Genomic DNA, 19361 nt, shown 5'->3' on the forward strand with positions numbered 1-19361 from the left:
GTCGGCTCATCCTGCCAACACCTATTCCCTATTTGTCACAGTGTCTGGGAGGAATACACAGTGGCCAACAACTAAACTATTTACAGTCATGTGCTCCAGGACACAAGCAGTAGGCACCAAATTGTTAGGACAAGAAAATGCCTACTTTCTAAGGTTGCACTTTCTTAATTTTGACATATAATCTTACTTAACCATTAAAGAGGATTTTAAACTACAATTAATTTGAGTGTAAACATCATTTTCTTATTTGCTCCCAAATTTATATCGGCACTTATTAAGTATAATAAGGTAAACAAGTGGTATACTATGGAAGAGATCGGCTTTGCAACAGTGAAAATTGACTTTAGGAGTTTTTCACTATCAGGACATGTGAAACTCAAACCCACAAGTCATGCTTAAATATAATGCACCCTGCTCTCTAAGTCTTTAGGGCCTACCTTAGGGGGTGACTGATATGTATTAAAAAGGAAGGTTTAGGCCTGGCAAAAGCTTTATTTTGCCAAGTTGAAATGGCAGTTTAATACTGCACTAAAGGCTGCAGTGCCAGGCCTGAGACATGTTGTAAAGGCTATTTTAGTGAGTGGCACAATGAATGCTGCAGGCCCACTAGTAGCATTTAATTTACAGGCCCTGGGGACATGCAGTATAATTTACTAGGGACTTACAAGTAACTTAAATGTGCCAATTAGGTGTACGCCAATTTTACCATGCTTAGGGAGCGAGCACAAGCACTTCAACAGTGGTTAACATTGGTAAAGTGCACAGAGTACTAAAGCCAACAAAAATAAATTTAGCAAAATCTGGAGGGGTGAAAGGAAAAGGTTTGGGGGACTACCACAAAAGTGTGCCAGGTCTAACACTATCAAACTTGACAGGGTCGTCCTCTGCACAGCCCTTCCTTTTCTTTACTCTGTAGAACCACCCAAAAATTGATTGTCCACTCGATGGCCTTGGTACCATCTATGTCAAAGCTTAACTTCCTTTTGGGGTCTAAAGAAAGGAGCCACTCCTCCTCTTTCGAGAGGTAGCACAAAATGCTGGTACAGTGATCAACTGGCCAATGAGGAAAGGGAACCTTATTTTGGCCAGTCTCAGTCCTCAGCACCAATTCTTTTGAGAAAAAGGTGGTGTATGGCACTGAAATGGCCTGAGGGTCACACATGTAACAAGCTCATGTAATCACAAGGAGGAAGCCAGTCTTCAAGGACAGGAGGCATAGGGAGCAGTTACTTAGAACTCAAAAGGCGTGCAAGTGAAGACCTCACAGTGGTATTATAAACAGTTTGGGAAGGTGCCCGCGGTGTTGAGATATAGGGGCCGACCTACTGCACATGTTTTGGGCTTGCCCAAGGGTGGAAGTATACTGGAGGGAAGTGGCCACTCTGCTACACGAGTGCAGTGACCGGGAACTGCCCTTCACTTGGCCTACATATCTATTACATACATTTTGCAGAACCCCCAGCAAGGTGGTCACGTCCAGATTCATAGATCTGGGAATGATAGTGGCCAAATGACTGATTAGTAAAAGATGGAAAGCGCCAGATCCTCCACTCATACAAGTTTGGCACCACTCTATGCTCGCGTGGGCCAAAGAGGAAAGCCTAGCTATTAAGCGCGAGGAGATCCTGGGATTGCGCAGGGTCCCCATTGCCACATACTCGGACACAATCTACCTCACACTACAATGCAGCCTAGACACACCACCCATGGGCCTCTCCGTTACGCCAGCCTTGGGCAGCGATTAGCTCCGCAGGCAGTAGTAGCGTGTGTGCCATGGCATTCTCTTACTGGCAGACATAAACATAACTTATCTGTGACACTCGGCCATTGCATTTTCTAGACATGGGGTAGCAGCTAGACGCTGTTAGACACGTGAGCTATAGGCCATACTATATACGGAAACAAGGGGGGGGAGGGCTACGGGCTATATCTTTGATTGCATACATTATGCATTCCTCTTTTTCCTTTCCCTTTCACCCCTTTCTTTTGTATGCGCAGTTCTTAGTTTCTGTTGATTAACAGTCAATCTATTATTGGCACTCAACTGCAAGTGAACGTCAGTGTTCCTGCTGGCTCTATGGGACAGTACACGCACGTGTGTGACAATGGACATTCGCAAGCATTTATGCCTCAGAAGACACTCAATTTGTGGACAATGATGTGACTATCATGCCTCCTCATCCTCTTTTTCTTTCTGTCCTTTCACTCTTTGCTAGCTTACTAGAGCGAACCGCGCATGTACCAGTCAGTCTCATCCTTGACTACTTTGTACACCGCCCTGACTTACACTGCCCTGAGCGTGAACTGTAAATATACTACATGATTATGCTGTGCCTTATATGCCAATTGTCATGCTCAACATTGCTTGTTTTCATGAGACTTGTGTTGTACTAATCAAAAAAAAAAAACAATAAAACAGATTCACACACAAAAACAGTTTGGGGAGGACAAACCTTTAATAAAACTCAAAACAACAGGTTATAAAAAGATGGATGGTTTGTCTCTCAAGCTTAGAAAGGCAGAACAGGCCGGCAAATAGCCTTTCAAATTGCCAACTGCACGGTCTTGCTGGGCTGAAGAGAAAACAAACAAAAGTACATTTAACAGCTTCACGATTAAGTGGTCAGTGTCCCAGTTACCAAGTTGTCTGAGCCCAATGGGGAGGATGACATCCACCACTTCAAGTGGCAAACTGAAATACCCCAAATGCTGCCTCTCAAGTGCCATGCATGGAGGTGTAAGTTGAGTAGATTCCGCTGGAGAACCCGGCTCTGTTGCTGCTACAAAAGGTCCCCCTGTAGCGGTAGCCTGATACAAGGACACATGCTAATGCTAAGGTCTGGGTACCACACTCTCCTGGCCAAATTCAATAGGATAACTTGGTCCTGTTTGTTCCTGGTCTTTTTCACAAGTCGGGTCCTGAAAGGTAGTGAAGATGCTCAGGAGTCCCTTCAACCATTCCAGCAGGAACGCATTCCCTAAAGAGTGTTTTATGTGGAAAGTCCAAGGCACAAAACTGTTGACTCTTGATGGTAACAAAAAGATCAAGAATTTTAGGGCAGATTCTTAAACCCCAAACACTTTCAAATATCACCATGTGCCACTGTTTGGGCAGCCCATAACATCTCAGGAGTTAAAGAGTTTGCCAGTCATCATTGCCCAAAGTGTTTCTTGAGTCTTTAACTTCGACCAGCATCAACACTAACCTTTGCCACTGTTCCAAGGCTATTAAAAAGAAAACAAAAACAAAGAAGGCCCCTCATGAAGGTGCCAGCAGGATGGACCTCAGTCTTAAAACGTGACTTCTGAATACAGTTTTTACTCAGTACTCCAAATGAACGCTATAGATCATTGTATAGTGACACCGAAAGAGCATATGAGAAAACTATGTGCTATGCTGCTTACCGTCATGACGAATTTCTGGTCCACATATCTCTTTGCAACAGATGGCTGAAAGTCAGGGCTCTCCAGGAAGCGGAGAAAGAATTCATAAACCAGCTGTGGGCAGAAACAGAAAGAAACTTCAGAAATGAAGTAAGTGTCCTCTGTTACTCACAATAAACAATTGACTTTAGAAAAGATAACAAGAATACTTGAATATGGTTCAAAACATTGGCCTGCAGTTTTGACAGAGTCAAACTGCTGGTGCAGTCTCTTGAGTACTACAACGTTCAGCAGAGAGGAATCTTTCCCCACCGTCATTTACGGTCCACCAAGAACCCATCATTTTGGATTGCTAGGTTTTAGTATTTTATTGAGATTCCCGCAGCATTATTCATTATGAGATTGGCAGATTACAGTGTTATGATTGGTGGTACCACAACATAAGTTATAAAAGTAAAACATTATATTGGCCCGACCCAGGCCCCAACATCACCCGCAAACCTCTACCGCTCAGGTCAATCACAATAAACGACTCCCATTTCTCTTCCTCACCATTCAGCAGTTCATAAACTTCCCTGAGTTGCTCTGTGAGGATCCCAGTGTATGGAGATCTACCTCATGTTTGCTTGTCTCTGGCACCTGCCGCCTGTCCCCAGAAGAATCTCTTTATAGCCTTTACCACTCTTCTTAAAGCTAGTTTAGCACCATAGGAATCATCTTCAAAAGCCATTTGAGGCAGTGGCAGGCAGGTTGCCTGAATTCCTGAGCTAGGGATGTCAGTAGTCTTTCCCACTCTTACTCAAACAATTGGTCTCCCTTCTCAAACCCTGACTGTAGTTTCCCCATTCCTACTACATTTAGGAGTTTTAACACAGACTCCAGGCACAAGCAGTAGTTGCAGGCTTGTCTATTTTCGTTACGGAAGACTTACTGGTTAAACACTGCACACCTGCACTGTCTGCTTGGGCCTTGATCAAACTGCATGGCACTCCATACATGAATCATACGAGATTCCCTGGAGATAATATGCAATTTCACTAGATTTAGCCCCAACACCCCCCATCTCATTTTTCGGGACTATTTTTGCTCATTTGAGCAGCCTTTTTGCCCCTTGTGAACAAATTATGCCCTTTCTTCTCCTTGTGCTTTGATTAAGGCCTAATGGACTTAAAAAAAAGTGTAAGGAGGAACGAAGAACTCAGTAAACTTAGTGCACATGAACAGACAAGCACGGACACAGAATCACGCAGTTGCTGTTGGGTGAATGCTGTTAGTAGGGTCGCTGTTGCAGCTACTCTCTGGTTAGACACTGCCACTGGATAAAAATATTTCTGGCGGTGTGAGATCAGGACCTTCAGTTCGGGACTCTCGAAGACCTGACCTCACCCGGTTTGGGGTGGGGGTACCCCATACCAAACAATTCAGCAGGCCTTGGTGGATGAGGTCCCCACGACCATTCTAAGGCTCCGGGGGGAAGGGCCTGCCTCTCTCCACAAAATAATTACTTCATCCCTGGGGGAAGGGATCCCCGAGGCCTTTACATTGCTCAGGGAGGAGGGCAGGATGCCCCCTACCACACCAAATAAAATGAAGCTCTGATCCTCTACCACCTTGAGGCATTTTATTTGGAAAGGGCGGGAGCTTGCCCGTACACACACCCACTTTTTAAAAACCTTTTGCTGTGGATCTGCGTTTTCTCCCTGGATCCCCAGCATCGTTATAAAAAATTATGCTTTTGGGACCCCCTCCACAGACCAAGGATGGTACAGTATCCCTAACCCCCTTATACACGTTTTTAAATTATTTTTTCAGGACAGGGACTGAGTCACCAACTCCTGGAATGGCTGCCTGCAACATATTTGTTGGTGTTGAGTGCAGCCAATCAGATATCATCTTTTGATCTGCCAGGTCCACAGATCCTCTGTGGCTTGAAATATACATACCTTTTTTAAACTTCAGTTCTCAAAAACTACTGAATGGATTTACACCAAATAACAAAAAGCATTCTTTCTCGGTCAAGCTTCAGCTTTCTGCCAAATTTGTTGTAAATCAGTTAAGCATTTTTTTCCACTGTTGTTATAGTTTCCTATTGAAATTGCATGGGGAAATGCATTTTCCGCTCCCTTGCCCACTATTTTCTCAGTGCCCACTCAATGGATCATCCCCAAACTTTCCAGGAAGGAACTGACATGGATGAGACTTCGTTTTAAAGTTTCAGGAAGATTCGTCAAATGGTGCCAAAGTTATTAGCAACCTAAAAAGGAATATGCTACTTACCAGTATGCATCTGTTCTTGGCATGTAGAGCTGCAGATCTACACACTTTTGCATAGATCGCCATCTGGTGTTGGGCCCGGATGTTTGCAGTTTGTTTTTCCTCTTGGAAAGTCTTTGGAAGTCACGAGGTCGGTGACTCCTCCCTTGGTTCGTATTGCGCATGGGCTTCAGCTCCATCCTCAGATTGTTTTTCGCCAACAGTGAAAGATGGAGCGTAGTAATAATATTGAAGAAACCCATGTGTGTTGTATCTAAATAAGTTAGACAGGAACAGATACAGATAGCCGGGGAGGCGGGTGGGCGTGTGTAGATCTGCAGCTCTACATGCCAAGAACAGATGCATACTGGTAAGTAGCATATTCCGTTCGAGGCATATATCAGCTGCAGATTACACACTTTTGCATAGACTATATAGCAGTTCCCAACCCTAGCAGCGACCACCGGTATCTGTTGCAGTAGTTTGAAAAAGTGTTTTTAGTACAGCCTGGCCCACACTAGCTTGTTGTTTGGTTTGCACATCTACACAGTAATGTTTAGTGAAAGTGTGCGGTGTTGACCATGTAGCTGCTTTGCAGATATCATCTAATGGGATGTTCCCTAGAAAAGCCATAGAAGTCCCTATCTTTCGTGTAGAGTGGGCTTTAGGGGAAACAGATAGCGTGCATTTTGCTTTGTGGTAGCAAATCTGTATACATTTTACAATCCACCTAGCTATCCCTGATTTAGAGATGGGGTTGCCTTTATGTGGTGGAGAGAAAGAGACAAACAGTTGTTTTGTCTTTCTGAAAGGTTGTGTTCTCTGGATATAGTAAAGTAAGGCCCTTTTAACATCCAGTGTGTGTAGAGCCCTTTCTGCAACAGTTTGAGGTTGCGAGAAAAAACCCGGTAATTCTACCGATTGGTTTGGAATTTTGGGTTGGTACGGAGGACAACCTTGTTCGGGTGCATCTGGAGAAAAGGTTCTTGTATAGTGAGTGCTTGTATCTCACTGACCCTTCTAAGGGAAGTGATGGCTACAAGGAAAGCTGTTTTCCATGTGAGAAATTGCAGTTCACATTTATGCAAAGGTTCGAAAGGCGGTCCCATTAGCCTTGTGAGAACTATGTTTAAGTTCCACACAGGTGAGGGTGGTACTCTGGGGGGAATTATTTGTTTGAGGCCTTCCATGAAGGCTTTAATGGCAGGCACTCTGAAAAGTGATAGGTGCTGTCTGTTTTGTAAGTAGGCGGCAATTGCTGCGAGGTGTAGCCGGATGGATGTATATGCTAGGTTACACCTTTGTAGATGGAGTAAGTAGCATATGATGTGCTGTATAGATACGTCTAGAGGGTTGATTGTGTTGTTATGGCAATAAACAACAAATCTTTTCCACTTTGCCGCGTAGCAGGCTCTAGTAGTAGGGCGCCTAGCTTCTCTGATGACGTCCATACAGTCAAGGGGAAGGTTAAGGTATCCGAATTCTAGGATCTCAGGAGCCAGATCGCAAGGTTGAGCTGAGCTGGGTCCGGGTGTCTGATCTCTCCATGGTTCTGGGTTAGGAGGCATGTTGAGAGGTGTAACTTTTGGTGTGGCACTACCGAGAGTTCCAGCAGCGTGGTGTACCACGGTTGTCTGGCCCATGTTGGAGCAACTAGAATCAGTGTGAGGGAGTGCTGTTGTAGCTTTCGCACCACTAATGGAATTAGTGGGAGAGGTGGAAAGGCGTACGCAAATTTGCCTGACCAGTTCATCCATATCGCATTGCCTTTGGACAATGGGTGTGGGTATCTGGCGGCGAAGCTTGGGCATTTTTTGTTTTCGTGGGTGGCGAAGAGGTCTATGTGTGGATGCCCCCACATCTGAAAGAACGGGTGAAGAACCCTGCGGGTGAAGTTCCCACTCGTGGATCTGCTGCGTTTGTCTGCTGAGCAGATCTGCCACGGTGTTTTGGACTCCTGGGACATGTTGGGCTAGGAGAAAGATTTTGTGTGGAATTGCCCATCTCCATATGCTCTGTGCTAGTTGAGAGAGCTGTGGGGAGTGTGTGCCGCCTTGTTTTTGAATGTAGTACATGGCCGTCATGTTGTCTGTGCGAATAAGGACTGCCTTTCCTAAAATGTGAGTGTGAAAGGATTTTAGGGCTAGAAAGATTGTCAGCAACTCCAGATGGTTGATGTGGAGTAACTTTTGTTGGGGCGTCTATGTGCCCTGCACTGTGAGGTGTAATAGATGAGCTCCCCAGCTGGAGAGCGATGCGTCTGTTGTTAGGATTATTTATGGAACCGGGTCCAGGAACGGTCGACCTCTGGAAAGATTTGTGGTGTTCCACCACTGCAGAGAACGATGGGTGCGACCGTCTACCAACACCAGATCTGTCAGTTGCCCCTGGGCCTGGTTCCATTGGCGCGCTAAGCACTCTTGGAGTGGACGCATCTGGAGACTTGCATGAGGCACTATGAAAATGCAAGAGGCCATCATCCCTATCAGTTGCATAAACACTTTTGCTGGGAGAGAGTGTTGAGGTATGAATCTTTGACGCAAAGCCTGAATGCTTGCAATCCTGGCAGGATTGGGGTAGGCTATGGCTTTTGAGGTGTCTATGGTGGCACTGAGGTATTGCTTTGTGTGGGATGGTATTAACTGGGATATTTGGTGGTTCACCGTGAAACCTAGCTGGTGAAGTAGTTGGATTGTAGTGGCGGTGTGATGTACACATTGATTGTAGGACGTGGCTTTTATTAGCCAGTCGTCCAAATATGGGAAGACGTGAATGTGCTGTCTTCTGAGGAGTGCCGCCACTACCGCTAGGCACTTGGTGAATACCCTTGGTGCTGTTGTGACCCCGAATGGGAGCACCTTGAACTGGTAGTGTTGCCCGTCCACTACAAATCTGAGGTACTTTCTGTGGGCATGGTGTACCGGAATCTGAAAGTATGCGTCTTTCAAGTCCAGTGTGGTGAGAAAGTCTTTCTGGGAGAGGAGCGGAAGTACCTGCTGAAGTGTTACCATGTGAAAATGGTCTGAATGTAAGTATGTGTTTAGAGGCCGGAGATCTAAGATACGTCGTAGAGTCTCGTCTCTTTTTTGTACCAGAAAATATAGGGAGTAGACCCCTAAATGTTGCTGATTGGCGGGGACTTGTTCTATCGCCTCTTTTTGTAGGAGGGAGATTACCTCCTGTTTTAGTAACATGGAATGTTCTTGTGACATTGGGCGTTGCCTGGGTGGAATGTTGGGGAGGTAGATGTCAATTCTAGGCAGTACCCTGAACGAATAATTTGGGTCACCCATCTGTCTGATGTGATGGACTCCCAGACTGAAGGAAATTTTGTAGTCTGCCCCCGACTGGAGTGGGATGGTCTGGAGGGAGCAGGGGGAAGTCAATGGGCAGGCGGTGTGGCAGAGCGGGCGGTATTTGTTTTGCCTCTGCCTTTATTGTTATTGCCTCTATAGCCGCCTGTTTGATAACCCCTTGTGAAGGTGGATTGAGCAGGGGATTTGTAGGAAGTGGACGCGCTATCTGAGGAGTAGCCTCTGCCCGTGCCCCGAAAGGAAGAGCGGCGAAAGGAGCGCCTAGGAGGGTGTGACTGTAGGGCTCCCATAGATTTAGCCGTATCTGTGTCTTTCTTCATCTTCTCGAGGGCCTCATCCACCTTTGGACCGAATAGATGTTCTTGATCAAATGGATGATTTAATATGGAGGCTTGTATCTCAGGTTTAAAGCCTGAAACTCTCAGCCAAGCATGGCGACGGAGGAGGACGCTAGTGTTAATGGCCCTGGAGGATGTGTCTGCTGCGTCTAAGGCACAGCGTATAGAGGTGTTAGTTATGGTCTTACCCTTTTGAATTAATTCATTGGCCCTATTTCTGTATTTTTCTGGGAGATGGTGCATGATTGTTTCTAGTTCATCATAATGCGCTCTGTCGTATCTGGCCAATAGCGCTTGAGTGTTGGCGATATGCCATATATTGGCTGCCTGTGACGCAGTGCGCTTTCCTGATGCGTCCAGGAGCTTTGACTCTTTGTCAGGTGGTGGTGCTTCGCCTGACGCCTGGGAATTTGACCTCTTCCGTGCAGTGGATACCACTAGGGAATCCAGTGGCGCTGGCCCTTTGATGTAGGCAGGATCTGTGGGGGCAGCTTTATACTTTTTCTCTATGCGTGGGTTTAGGACCCTAGCCCTGACTGGGTCTTTAAAAACCTCTGGCGCATGTTTTATTATCCCTTTGAGCATAGGTAGTATAGAAGTAGACCTATGTGAGGTATCAAAGGTGTCGAGGAGGAAATCTTCCTCTACTGGGTCAGTGTGTAGCTCTACCCCGTGATAATGTGCCACCCTCTGAAGTAGGTGGTGAAAACCTAGTGAGTCTTCTGGTGGAGATGGCCTGGATGGATAAAGGTCATCTTGAGGGACATCTGGAATGTCTGGATTATTATAATCGTCCCATGGGTCTGGGGATCCTGTAGGGGTGGGGTCTTGTGGCACATCTGCTGGATCGTAGTATGGGTCCCCCTGATCATCATGGTCTGGAGACTGGGTCAGAGAGCGATGAGGCAGGGGTGGAGAAGGCGGAGGGGGCAGAGGTGGAGAGGGTGGAGGAGGTGGAAGAGGTGGGGAAGGCACTCTGAAAGGGGAGGTAGCACAGTCTTTCCTCTTTGGAGGTGGAGGCGGAGCTGGTTTGTCCAAATGTCTCTTTTTAGAAGAAAGTGCCAAATGTCCAGTTTTTGTATCCTTGGTAAGTGTCTCTTGCAAAGGATCCGGTGAAAACAGTTCTTGAGACAATGGCTGTTTGGTCGGCGCCGAAGGTTTCGGGGCCGATGGCTTTTTAGGCTTGTCCATGCCGTGCTTTTTTGGAACCTCCGATTTTTTGGTCGGCGCCGAGGCAGGCTTCAGCGCGGGAGTGTCGGTGCCGAGGGCCTTATGATGTTTGGTCGGTACCGAGAGGCTGGGTTTCGACACCGAGGGCTTTGGTGCGGAGCGCGGTGTCGCGGTAGAGGCCGATCTCTTTTTCGGTGCCGAAGTATGTTTATCGGCACCGCTGGCAGGCTGGCTCGAGACCGAGCCGCCGGAAGGCTTATTAGGCTTCTTCACCGGGCCCGAAGGTGGGGTGTTCGAAGCAGTGTCTTTGGTCTTGCCTAGGCCCGGAGGCGAAAGCGTGACCGAAGCCTTTTTGGGTGTCGGCACGGGAGTGGGAGGGGGTATTTTACTCACAACCCTCTGCGCCGGGGTGATGTCCTCCACATCCGAGCCGGCTTCGGAAGCACTGACGACGTCCTCTTCGGTGTGCTGCTGTCCCGGAGCTTCGACGTCGTCCCCGAAGATGTCGACTGGAACGGAAGTCGAGGAGTGCGCCATGTTTCGTCTGGCCCTTCGATCTCGAATAGTCTTTTTGGATCTGAAAGACTTGCAGGCGGGACAGTCTCGAGCCTCGTGTTCAGGGGAGAGGCAGAGGTTGCACACCTCATGAAGATCGGTGTGGGGGAATTTGGACCCACATCGAGGGCACTTCTTGAATGGAGTTCTTTCCATCAGCCGGGACCGGAGCTTGGATAGGCCCGAAGGCCGCTGTCGACGACTGGAATCCAAGGTGTGTTAAAGAGAAGGTGATTGAGGAGATCAGGATCTGAACAATACCGCGAAGAGCGAGAATTCCGCTTCGATGGTCGAACTGGAAATGTTCGGAACCGGAGCGCGAAGTATTATATCCGAGCCCGATGGCGGAAAAAAACAATCTGAGGATGGAGCCGAACCCCATGCGCAATACGAACCAAGGGAGGAGTCACCGACCTCGTGACTTCCAAAGACTTTCCAAGAGGAAAAACAAACTGCAAACATCCGGGCCCAACACCAGATGGCGATCTATGCAAAAGTGTGTAATCTGCAGCTCATATGCCTCGAACATATATTTACTATGGAAACTTGGTCCTAACTGTCATTAGCCACATCCACCGTGTATGTATGTATATACATATACATATATATATATCCAACACCAATCGTTCATCCGTTTTCACAAAAACGGTGCCACAGCCACAACATCCTTCACAGCGTGTTTTTATTCTTTACAGCCTTATCACTCTACGCGGTTTGGAGAAACACCTCCTTGAACTCGTGAACAAGGAGGTGTTTCTCCGAAACGCGTAGAGTGATAAGGCTGTAAGGAATAAAAACACGCTGTGCAGGATTTTGTGGCCGTGGCATAGTTTTTGTGAAAACGGATGAACGATTGGTGTTGGATATTGGGAGTCGCTACCCCGCCATGGCCCGCCACTGAAAGCGGCTCGGGTTTCTAAGCGAACAATTGGAAGTGGATATAAGGATAATTTGAAAAAAGAAGAAAGAATGGCCTTGAAAGCACTAATGGAAGACAAAACAATAACCATAAAAATGGCAGATAAGGGTGGTAATATTGTCATCCAAAACACCCAAGATTATGTAGCAGAAGCACACATGCAACTAAAAAACAAAGAATACTATAACAAATTGGATAGGAATCCAACAAAGATTTTCAAAGAAAATCTGGACAAAGAAATCTATAAATGGCAACAACTGAATTTGATTGAGGAGGATGAGAGGAAATTTTTGGTCACTGAACATCCTATCACAGCGACAATATATTTCCTACCCAAAGTGCACAAAAACCCTCTGAAACCACCAGGCCGAACGATAGTGTCCGCTAAGGGATCACTGTTGGAACCTGTAGCCAGCTACATCGACCATTTCCTAATGCCCTTTGTGCTCAATTTGAATTCATATCTAAAGGATACAACCGATCTCCTGAGGCATTTACTAGAATTACCTTGGCAATCCTCCTACATGTTAATCACGATGGACGTGATATCACTATACACAAATATTGAAAATGATATTGGTCTGACGGCATGTGGCTATTTTTTGAAAGAAAGACATCAAACTGAAATATCATAATCAAATGTTGATTGATATGATCCACATGTGTCTATTCCTATTTGGAGAAGAAATCTATCTACAAATAAAGGGATGCGCAATGGGCTTTTCCTTCAGTCCAGGATATGCCTGTCTCACCATGGGATGGTGGGAGCAACAGGTAGCATGGCATCCAAACAACGATAAATATGTGGAGAAGATTATGAAGTGGTTGAGGTACATCGACGACCTGTTGATAGTGTGGGATGGCACGGCGCAAGAATTTGAGGAATACTTCGAGATTCTCAATTCCACAGATGCAAAAATAAAATTCACGTATAACATCAGTAACGAAAGAATTGTCTTTCTTGATACAGAGATCTATGTCGCAAACAATAAATTGGAAACCACACTACACAGAAAGGAAACGTCCACTAATTCAACTCTACATGCAAACAGCTTCCACAAAACATCAGTCAAGGATAATATCCCATATGGAGAATTTCTGAGGCTACGCCGTATCTGCTCGGAACAACACGAATGGGAAGAACACAGTAAAAACTCAGCAAGGAGATTTAAACATCGAGGATACAAAAAAGGCATTATCCAAAGATTCTGGAAGCATGCAAATGAGAAGAAAAGATCAAATATCCTGGATGTTAATTATAAAAGAAAAGACCCGGAAATCAATCAATCGACCCCAGTAAGACTAATTTTGGATCACTCTAAAGAATCAAAACAAATAGGAGACATCCTACGCCAGAATTGGAAGCTCTTGCAACTAGACCCAGTGGTAAGTGAAATCATGGGAAAACACCCCAACATCACGTTCCGTCAAGCTAAGAACCTAAGAGACAAATTAGTGCACAGCCACCATCAGGATAACACTAAAAAGAAGGGAACACAATGGCTAACAACCAAGGGTTTCAAAAAGTGTCATTCATGTAAGGTCTGCCAAATTGCCAGAAATATGACAGAAGTCTCACTCCCGGATAACAAAAAATGGCAAATAAAAGAACTTATCACCTGTAAAAGTCAGTTCGTAGTTTATGTGATCGAATGTCCATGTCTATTTAAATACATTGGCAGCACCAAGTGTGAATTAAAAAAAAAGAATCCTTGAACACGTAAGAGCGTGTGCGATTCCTTTTGGGCAACGGTATTGGCGTTTGCGGTCGTCTTTTTTAGAGAGACAGCACGCAATAGGCCAAAGGCGGTCGCGTTGCTCCGCCCATGGCCTATTGGTGTCTGTTACCGGCACGCCGACATCTGTTTTCAATTATTGTGCCCAGACACGGGCGCAATAATTGAAAACAGATCGCTCGCTGTGGCGCGCGCACCACTCGTTCTTCTTCCCTTTGCTCTGACTTTCATAGATCACGGCCATCTCCAGCCCTCCACTGCTCCATGAGCCCTCGTGCCCTCCTTGCTACTGTTCCTTCATATCCAGCTCACCAGTAGGGACTAGTAGAGGCACCAGCAGTACAGTAGCAGATGATTTAGTGGCAGACTCGTTGACCAAGGGTACACAGCAGTCCGTTATGTGACCTTGTGATACATATCCCATCAGTCTTGTTACTGGGGCATTGCAGCATTTCACGCGCCTCTGCTCACATATATGACCACAGCAATCTCCTAGACACATGTTTCGGGCAGTAACTGCAGGTAAGACACTTGCATCACATTCCGCAGGCCTCTATGCAGCTTTTGGAAAGAAGGAGATATATAAATAATATAGACACTAACCTTTTTCAAAAGAGAAGCAGTGCGCGTCATATACGGAGCTGCTTACACACCACGCTATTTTGAATAATGCCGAAAAATGTGTTCTGCCATGCCTTTTAGTGCCTTTTATAAGGCTCTATATGGCTGCTAAAATAGTTGTTTTTTTTAATGGCGAAATTTCAGCATACTGAAAGAATTTCTGCTTTCACAAATGCCCAAAGCGGGCATATTCTTCCTCAATTCTGTGAACGTAAAGTAAACAAATTATACAATCGGGGCTTTGTGTATAGCACGTCCCTCCGTGTGAAAGTGAGCTATGCCAGTGGCGTGTGTGCTGAGCATCCGCGTGATTGTTGACGTACGTTAAATAAATATATTTTTTTCTTACACGGGCAGCCCTGGCCTCTTACTTTGCCGCTGACCGCGGACCCCGCAGGGGGCCACTCGGCGGTCGGCGCCTTAGTGGCCCCGGGGCCTCGGTCCCCCCTCCCCACTCTATCCCTCGGGGGTGGGGGGGCAGGGACTCTGACTGGTGCCACCCCTTTCCGTGTCAGGGCCGGAAGTGACGCGCAATGCGCGTCACTTCCGGGCCCAGGTGTGAGGGGGAGGCTATTTAGCCTTCCCCCACCCTCACTGGCGACCTCTTTGTCGCCCACCTCGCTTTTTGTCGGACGCCGAACCATCTCGCGGGGATCGTCGTCGCCGTCGCCTTTGCTCTAGAACTGCGAAATACTTGGTGAGTTGCCGGACTGCCCCCTCGCCCCGGCCCTGTCCCTGGGCAGTACCAGGTGACGGGGCCCTGTGGTCGGCGTACCACGGGCGGGGGGGGACCGTGCACAGAGCATGGCTCGTGTTTTAAGTTTGCGGGAACGTGCGATGTTAGGGTGACGGGACGCAACCCGCTGACCATCCCCCCCCCCCCCCCCATAGCTGGCTTCCATCTTAGGTGTGGGGCATAGCATGTTTCTCCTCGGCGCCATATGTTACGGGGTGCTGGTTCCACTGCTGGACCGTGCGTCTCGTTCCGGCCGATGCAATCCGGGTCCCGCTGTGCATTATGGGGGCTTTGCGGGAAGAGCAGCGTGTTTTCACGTAGTTTCACCGCGTGGGGTTAGTGTGAGTCACCTGTCCGGGCACGGGTGGACGAGGAAGGCGGACTGAGCCTGCTGCATTATGGGGCTGCGCTGGGACCGAGAACGCGATCGAATTACCTTAGTAACCCTCACCAGCGTGGGTGATTTTTAGAGCGCGATTCGGGTCATCGTGTCCACATATGTTCCCTGGGCTCCTGCTCCCTGTCCCTGAATGCGTAATGTAGAGGGCGCGATTAATTTACTAACTGCGAGTGCGCGTGGGTACTATTACGCTCAATACGGTAATTAGGAAAGTACGTTTCCCGCGTTTGGGGCCTCTGATGGACTCGTAATGTGTAGCGCTCTCGGGGCATCGGGACATCGTGTCCATATCCTTTTCCTCGAGCTATTGCCCCCTGTGCCTGAATGCGTACTGTAAGGCGCGCCAAGAATTCATTAGCTGCGAGTGCGCGCGGTACAATTACTTTAAATGCGGTAATTTGAAAGTCCTTTTCACACGTTTGGGGATCTGGTGGAATCGTAATGTGTAGTGCTTGAGCTCCTGCCCCCCGCGCCTGAATGCGTACTGTAAAGCGCGCCATGAATTAGCTAGCTGCGAGTGCGTGCGGTACAATTACGATAAAAGCGGTAATTTGAAAGTCCTTTTCACATGTTTGGGGGATCTGGGAAAATCGTAATGTGTAGTGCTTGAGCGCCTGCCCCCCCGTGCCTGAATGCGTTTGGGTGCCTCTGGTGGACACGCAATTTGTAGTGCTCTCGTGGCATCGGGACATCGCGTCCAGATCCGTTTCTTGAGCTCCTGCTCCCCGTGCCTGAATGCGTAATGTAAAGCACGCCTAACATTCGCTAGTGCCCCGTGGAACAACAACTTTTGGGCAAATGGCCACCAAGAAAGTACAGTGGTGGGGCACAGGCGAGCGCCATGTGGCTTGCCATGTTCGAGGTGGGGATAGGGGTAGAGGCGAACAGGGTGTGCGTGGTGAAATGTGATCTGTATAACAGCGCCCCTTTTTTCCTTTTGCCTATTCCTTGTGCTTATGCTGGTTTCTCTTTCAGTACATTCGTCCGCTTGCGGTGACTGGAGGTTTATTAAGTGGCAACAGGGAGACGCGAGCCAAAACATCCTCCGTATTCGGGGCTCGGACGGGAGTAAGTACGGGCAGGTGGGGGAAGGGGGTACTGTTCGGAGTAGCATGTGGCACTCTGGAGCAACGAATCGGCCTCAAAGGGGGCGAACAGGCGGTAATTTTCTCTCTTTCCCAATTGCAGATAAGAGAGAGCAACTGTTAAGATGGACAGCCAAGGATTATCCCCCCCCCTTTTCACACCAGGGACACAGGTTGAGGAGTCCGTGCCGGGCACTTCGGAGGAAGCCCGGATTGCCGCCTTCTTGGAGCTGACAAGGGCCAAGGGTTTAGCCTGGGCAACTGAACTATTGAAAGCCAGTACCCCCCCAGACTCTGGGATAGCGTTGGACGTTCCATCTACAGATAAGGATGTAGGGGAGGGTGCGGGCCCGTCTCGGTCGAAAAGAATTCGCCGCCCCACGAGCAAAGACTTTCCGGTTGAGCAACCGCCGGCACGAAATAGAGCGGCTCCCCCACACAGGGCCTCAATGACCCCCCAGGCGGCGGTTGGTTTGGGGACGGGGACGAATATCGGACTGCCTTGCCCTCCCCAGGCGACATTTGCATCAGCAGAGGAGCTGGGTAAGCTTTCAGATACTTTAAAAGACTTCATGGCTGAGGTCAGATCGGGTCTGTTGCTTGCCAGGTCCCACCTGGTGGGCGGCCCGTCCGCCCCACCACCACCGAGTGTAACCCCGGCGCCGGGGGGCTTCACGCATGTCTGGGGTCAGCAGCCGGCTGCGGTGGAACTCCCTCGGCCCCCACCCCCAGCTGCTGCTGTGGCTGAGAACGCGGCAAGTGCGGCCAATCCCGCAGTAGTGGTTCCCCCGGTGGTACCCATGCCGGCACCAACACTAGCCGTTGTGCCTAAGCCTCTAGTTACTACGGCCCCGCTAGTGTCGGGCCGCTGCTCACTCGCTTGGATGGTCCCTTCAGTCGCCAAAGAAGGGATTTGGCGCAGGGAATTTATCGATATCTTCACCCTCCTCATGCATGGGGCTGAGGGGGTGGATACCAGGAGGATGGGCAACAAGGAAGAGGACAAGAGGGTGCGGTATCATTTATATCCCGCAAAAAATATTGGGACCTGGGGTCAGGCCTTTGCCATCTTTGCGGCAGTAATAGTGGAGAAATTCCCGGACGAGGGGCCAGGTCTTTTTCACTATGCAAGCGTGATTACAGAAGAGGCTGCTAAGGGTGGAGGCATGGGATGGTACCACTATGACTGTGACTTCCGCAGACAGAGAGCAATCTGCCCAGATCTTGAGTGGGACCAGTTGGAGGTCCGTTTATGGGTAAAACACATGGGCAAGCATACTGAAGGGTCTACGACAAAGTCAGGTACAGAGAGTGGCGTAAAGAGCAAAGAGAAAGAGGATAAACAGGAGGGGAAATGGCAGAACAGGAAGTCCTTTCGGGGTGGTCGTGGGGGGGGCCGCAGGCCGGGGTTCCGGGCACGGTCTTCTGGAACCTGCAGGCTCTTCAATGCAGGGTTCTGCTCTTGGGACAAAGCCTGCCGTTTCTCACACAATTGCAGTGTGTGCGGGGCACCTCATGCCGCCACCGCATGCTCCAAGCGTGACACTCCCGACAAGCCTTCTTCGAGCAAGTAGCCCAGGGGGGTTTCCCCCTCCTGCGCTCTGGCCCCCTGCGAATGCATCTGCCAGCGCGCATCACCTTGCCCCACACGACCATGTGAAAGGGCCCTCTCCCATCTGCGTAAAGAACCTCCTCAGCGCACTCTGCGGTTACACTAGCAGGGAAGGGTCCCTCATTTCTGAGGGTTTCTTAGACGGTTTCCGCATTCCTTATCAAGGCCCCTTAGTGAGCAGGGATGCGGAAAATCAGAAATCAGCTAGGGAACACCCGGAGGTAGTGCGGGATAAAATAGCGAAGGAGGTGTCTTCGGGCAGGGTGGCGGGCCCATTTTCCTCACCCCCTATGCCCCACTTTGTGATTTCTCCCCTGGGGGTGGTACCAAAAAAGGAGCCAGGGGCTTTCCGACTTATTCACAACCTATCACACCCAGAAGGGGACTCCGTGAATTCCTGGCTGGACGAAGGTAGATGCTCAGTGTCTTAATGCTCCCTAGACCTGGCAGTCGACATGATCAGGAGGGCTGGGAAGGGAGCCTGGTTGGCCAAGTCGGACATCGAATCGGCCTTCAGGCTGCTACCAGTACACCCGGACAGCCAACACCTTCTGGGCTTCAAGTGGGGGGACCAGGTCTTTTATGATAGGTGTATGCCCATGGGTTGCTCGGTGTCTTGTGCGTACTTTGAGGCTTTCAGCTCCTTCCTACAGTGGGCCTTAACAAACAGGTATGGCATTGAGGGAGTGACCCACTACCTGGATGATTTCCTGTTCATCGGGGGAGCTGACTCGCAAGAATGTGCGCGGGCGCTGCAATGTTTCAAGGAATTGGCAGGACACTTGGGCGTACCTTTAGCTCCTGGTAAGACCGAGGGTCCGGCGCAGGTTTTGGTATTCTTGGGCATCGAGTTGGACACGGTAAAGGGCGTGTCCCGACTCCCTGCGGATAAGGTACAGGCCTTGCGTCAGGAGATCTGCGATCTACTGGGTAGGGACAAGGCTACTCTGGGTGAAATCCAATCCCTTCTAGGGACTCTGAATTTTGCGGTAAAGGTCATACCCATGGGGAGGGTCTTTGCCCGCAGGTTAGCAAGGGCAACCGCTGGTGTAAAAAAGAAACATCACTGGGTCAAGCTGGGGTCAGGTTTGAAACAGGATCTGGTCGTGTGGAGCGAATTCCTGGCCCGCTTCAATGGGACGGTAATTTGGAAGCAGCCCTGGATTGGCAGTCAGGAACTTTGTCTTTTCAGAGATGCCTCAGGCAGGGAAGGTTTCGGGGCTATCTTGGGTGAGGAA

At 48.7% G+C, this 19361-nt stretch overlaps 1 protein-coding gene across 1 annotated transcript in view; it reads right to left on the reverse strand.

Annotated features, from left to right (window-relative positions):
• The window catches only part of PPP2R5B (protein phosphatase 2 regulatory subunit B'beta), a 450317-nt gene that overhangs the window by 96063 nt on the left and 334893 nt on the right, over positions 1-19361 (reverse strand). The window contains exon 4 of the mRNA XM_085625465.1: positions 3406-3498. Coding sequence (XP_085481591.1) covers positions 3406-3498 — 93 coding nt within the window. The remainder of the gene's footprint in view (positions 1-3405; positions 3499-19361) is intronic.

The sequence above is a fragment of the Triturus cristatus genome, chromosome 9, assembly GCF_964204655.1.
Source record: "Triturus cristatus chromosome 9, aTriCri1.1, whole genome shotgun sequence".
Taxonomy (NCBI): Eukaryota; Metazoa; Chordata; class Amphibia; order Caudata; family Salamandridae; genus Triturus; species Triturus cristatus.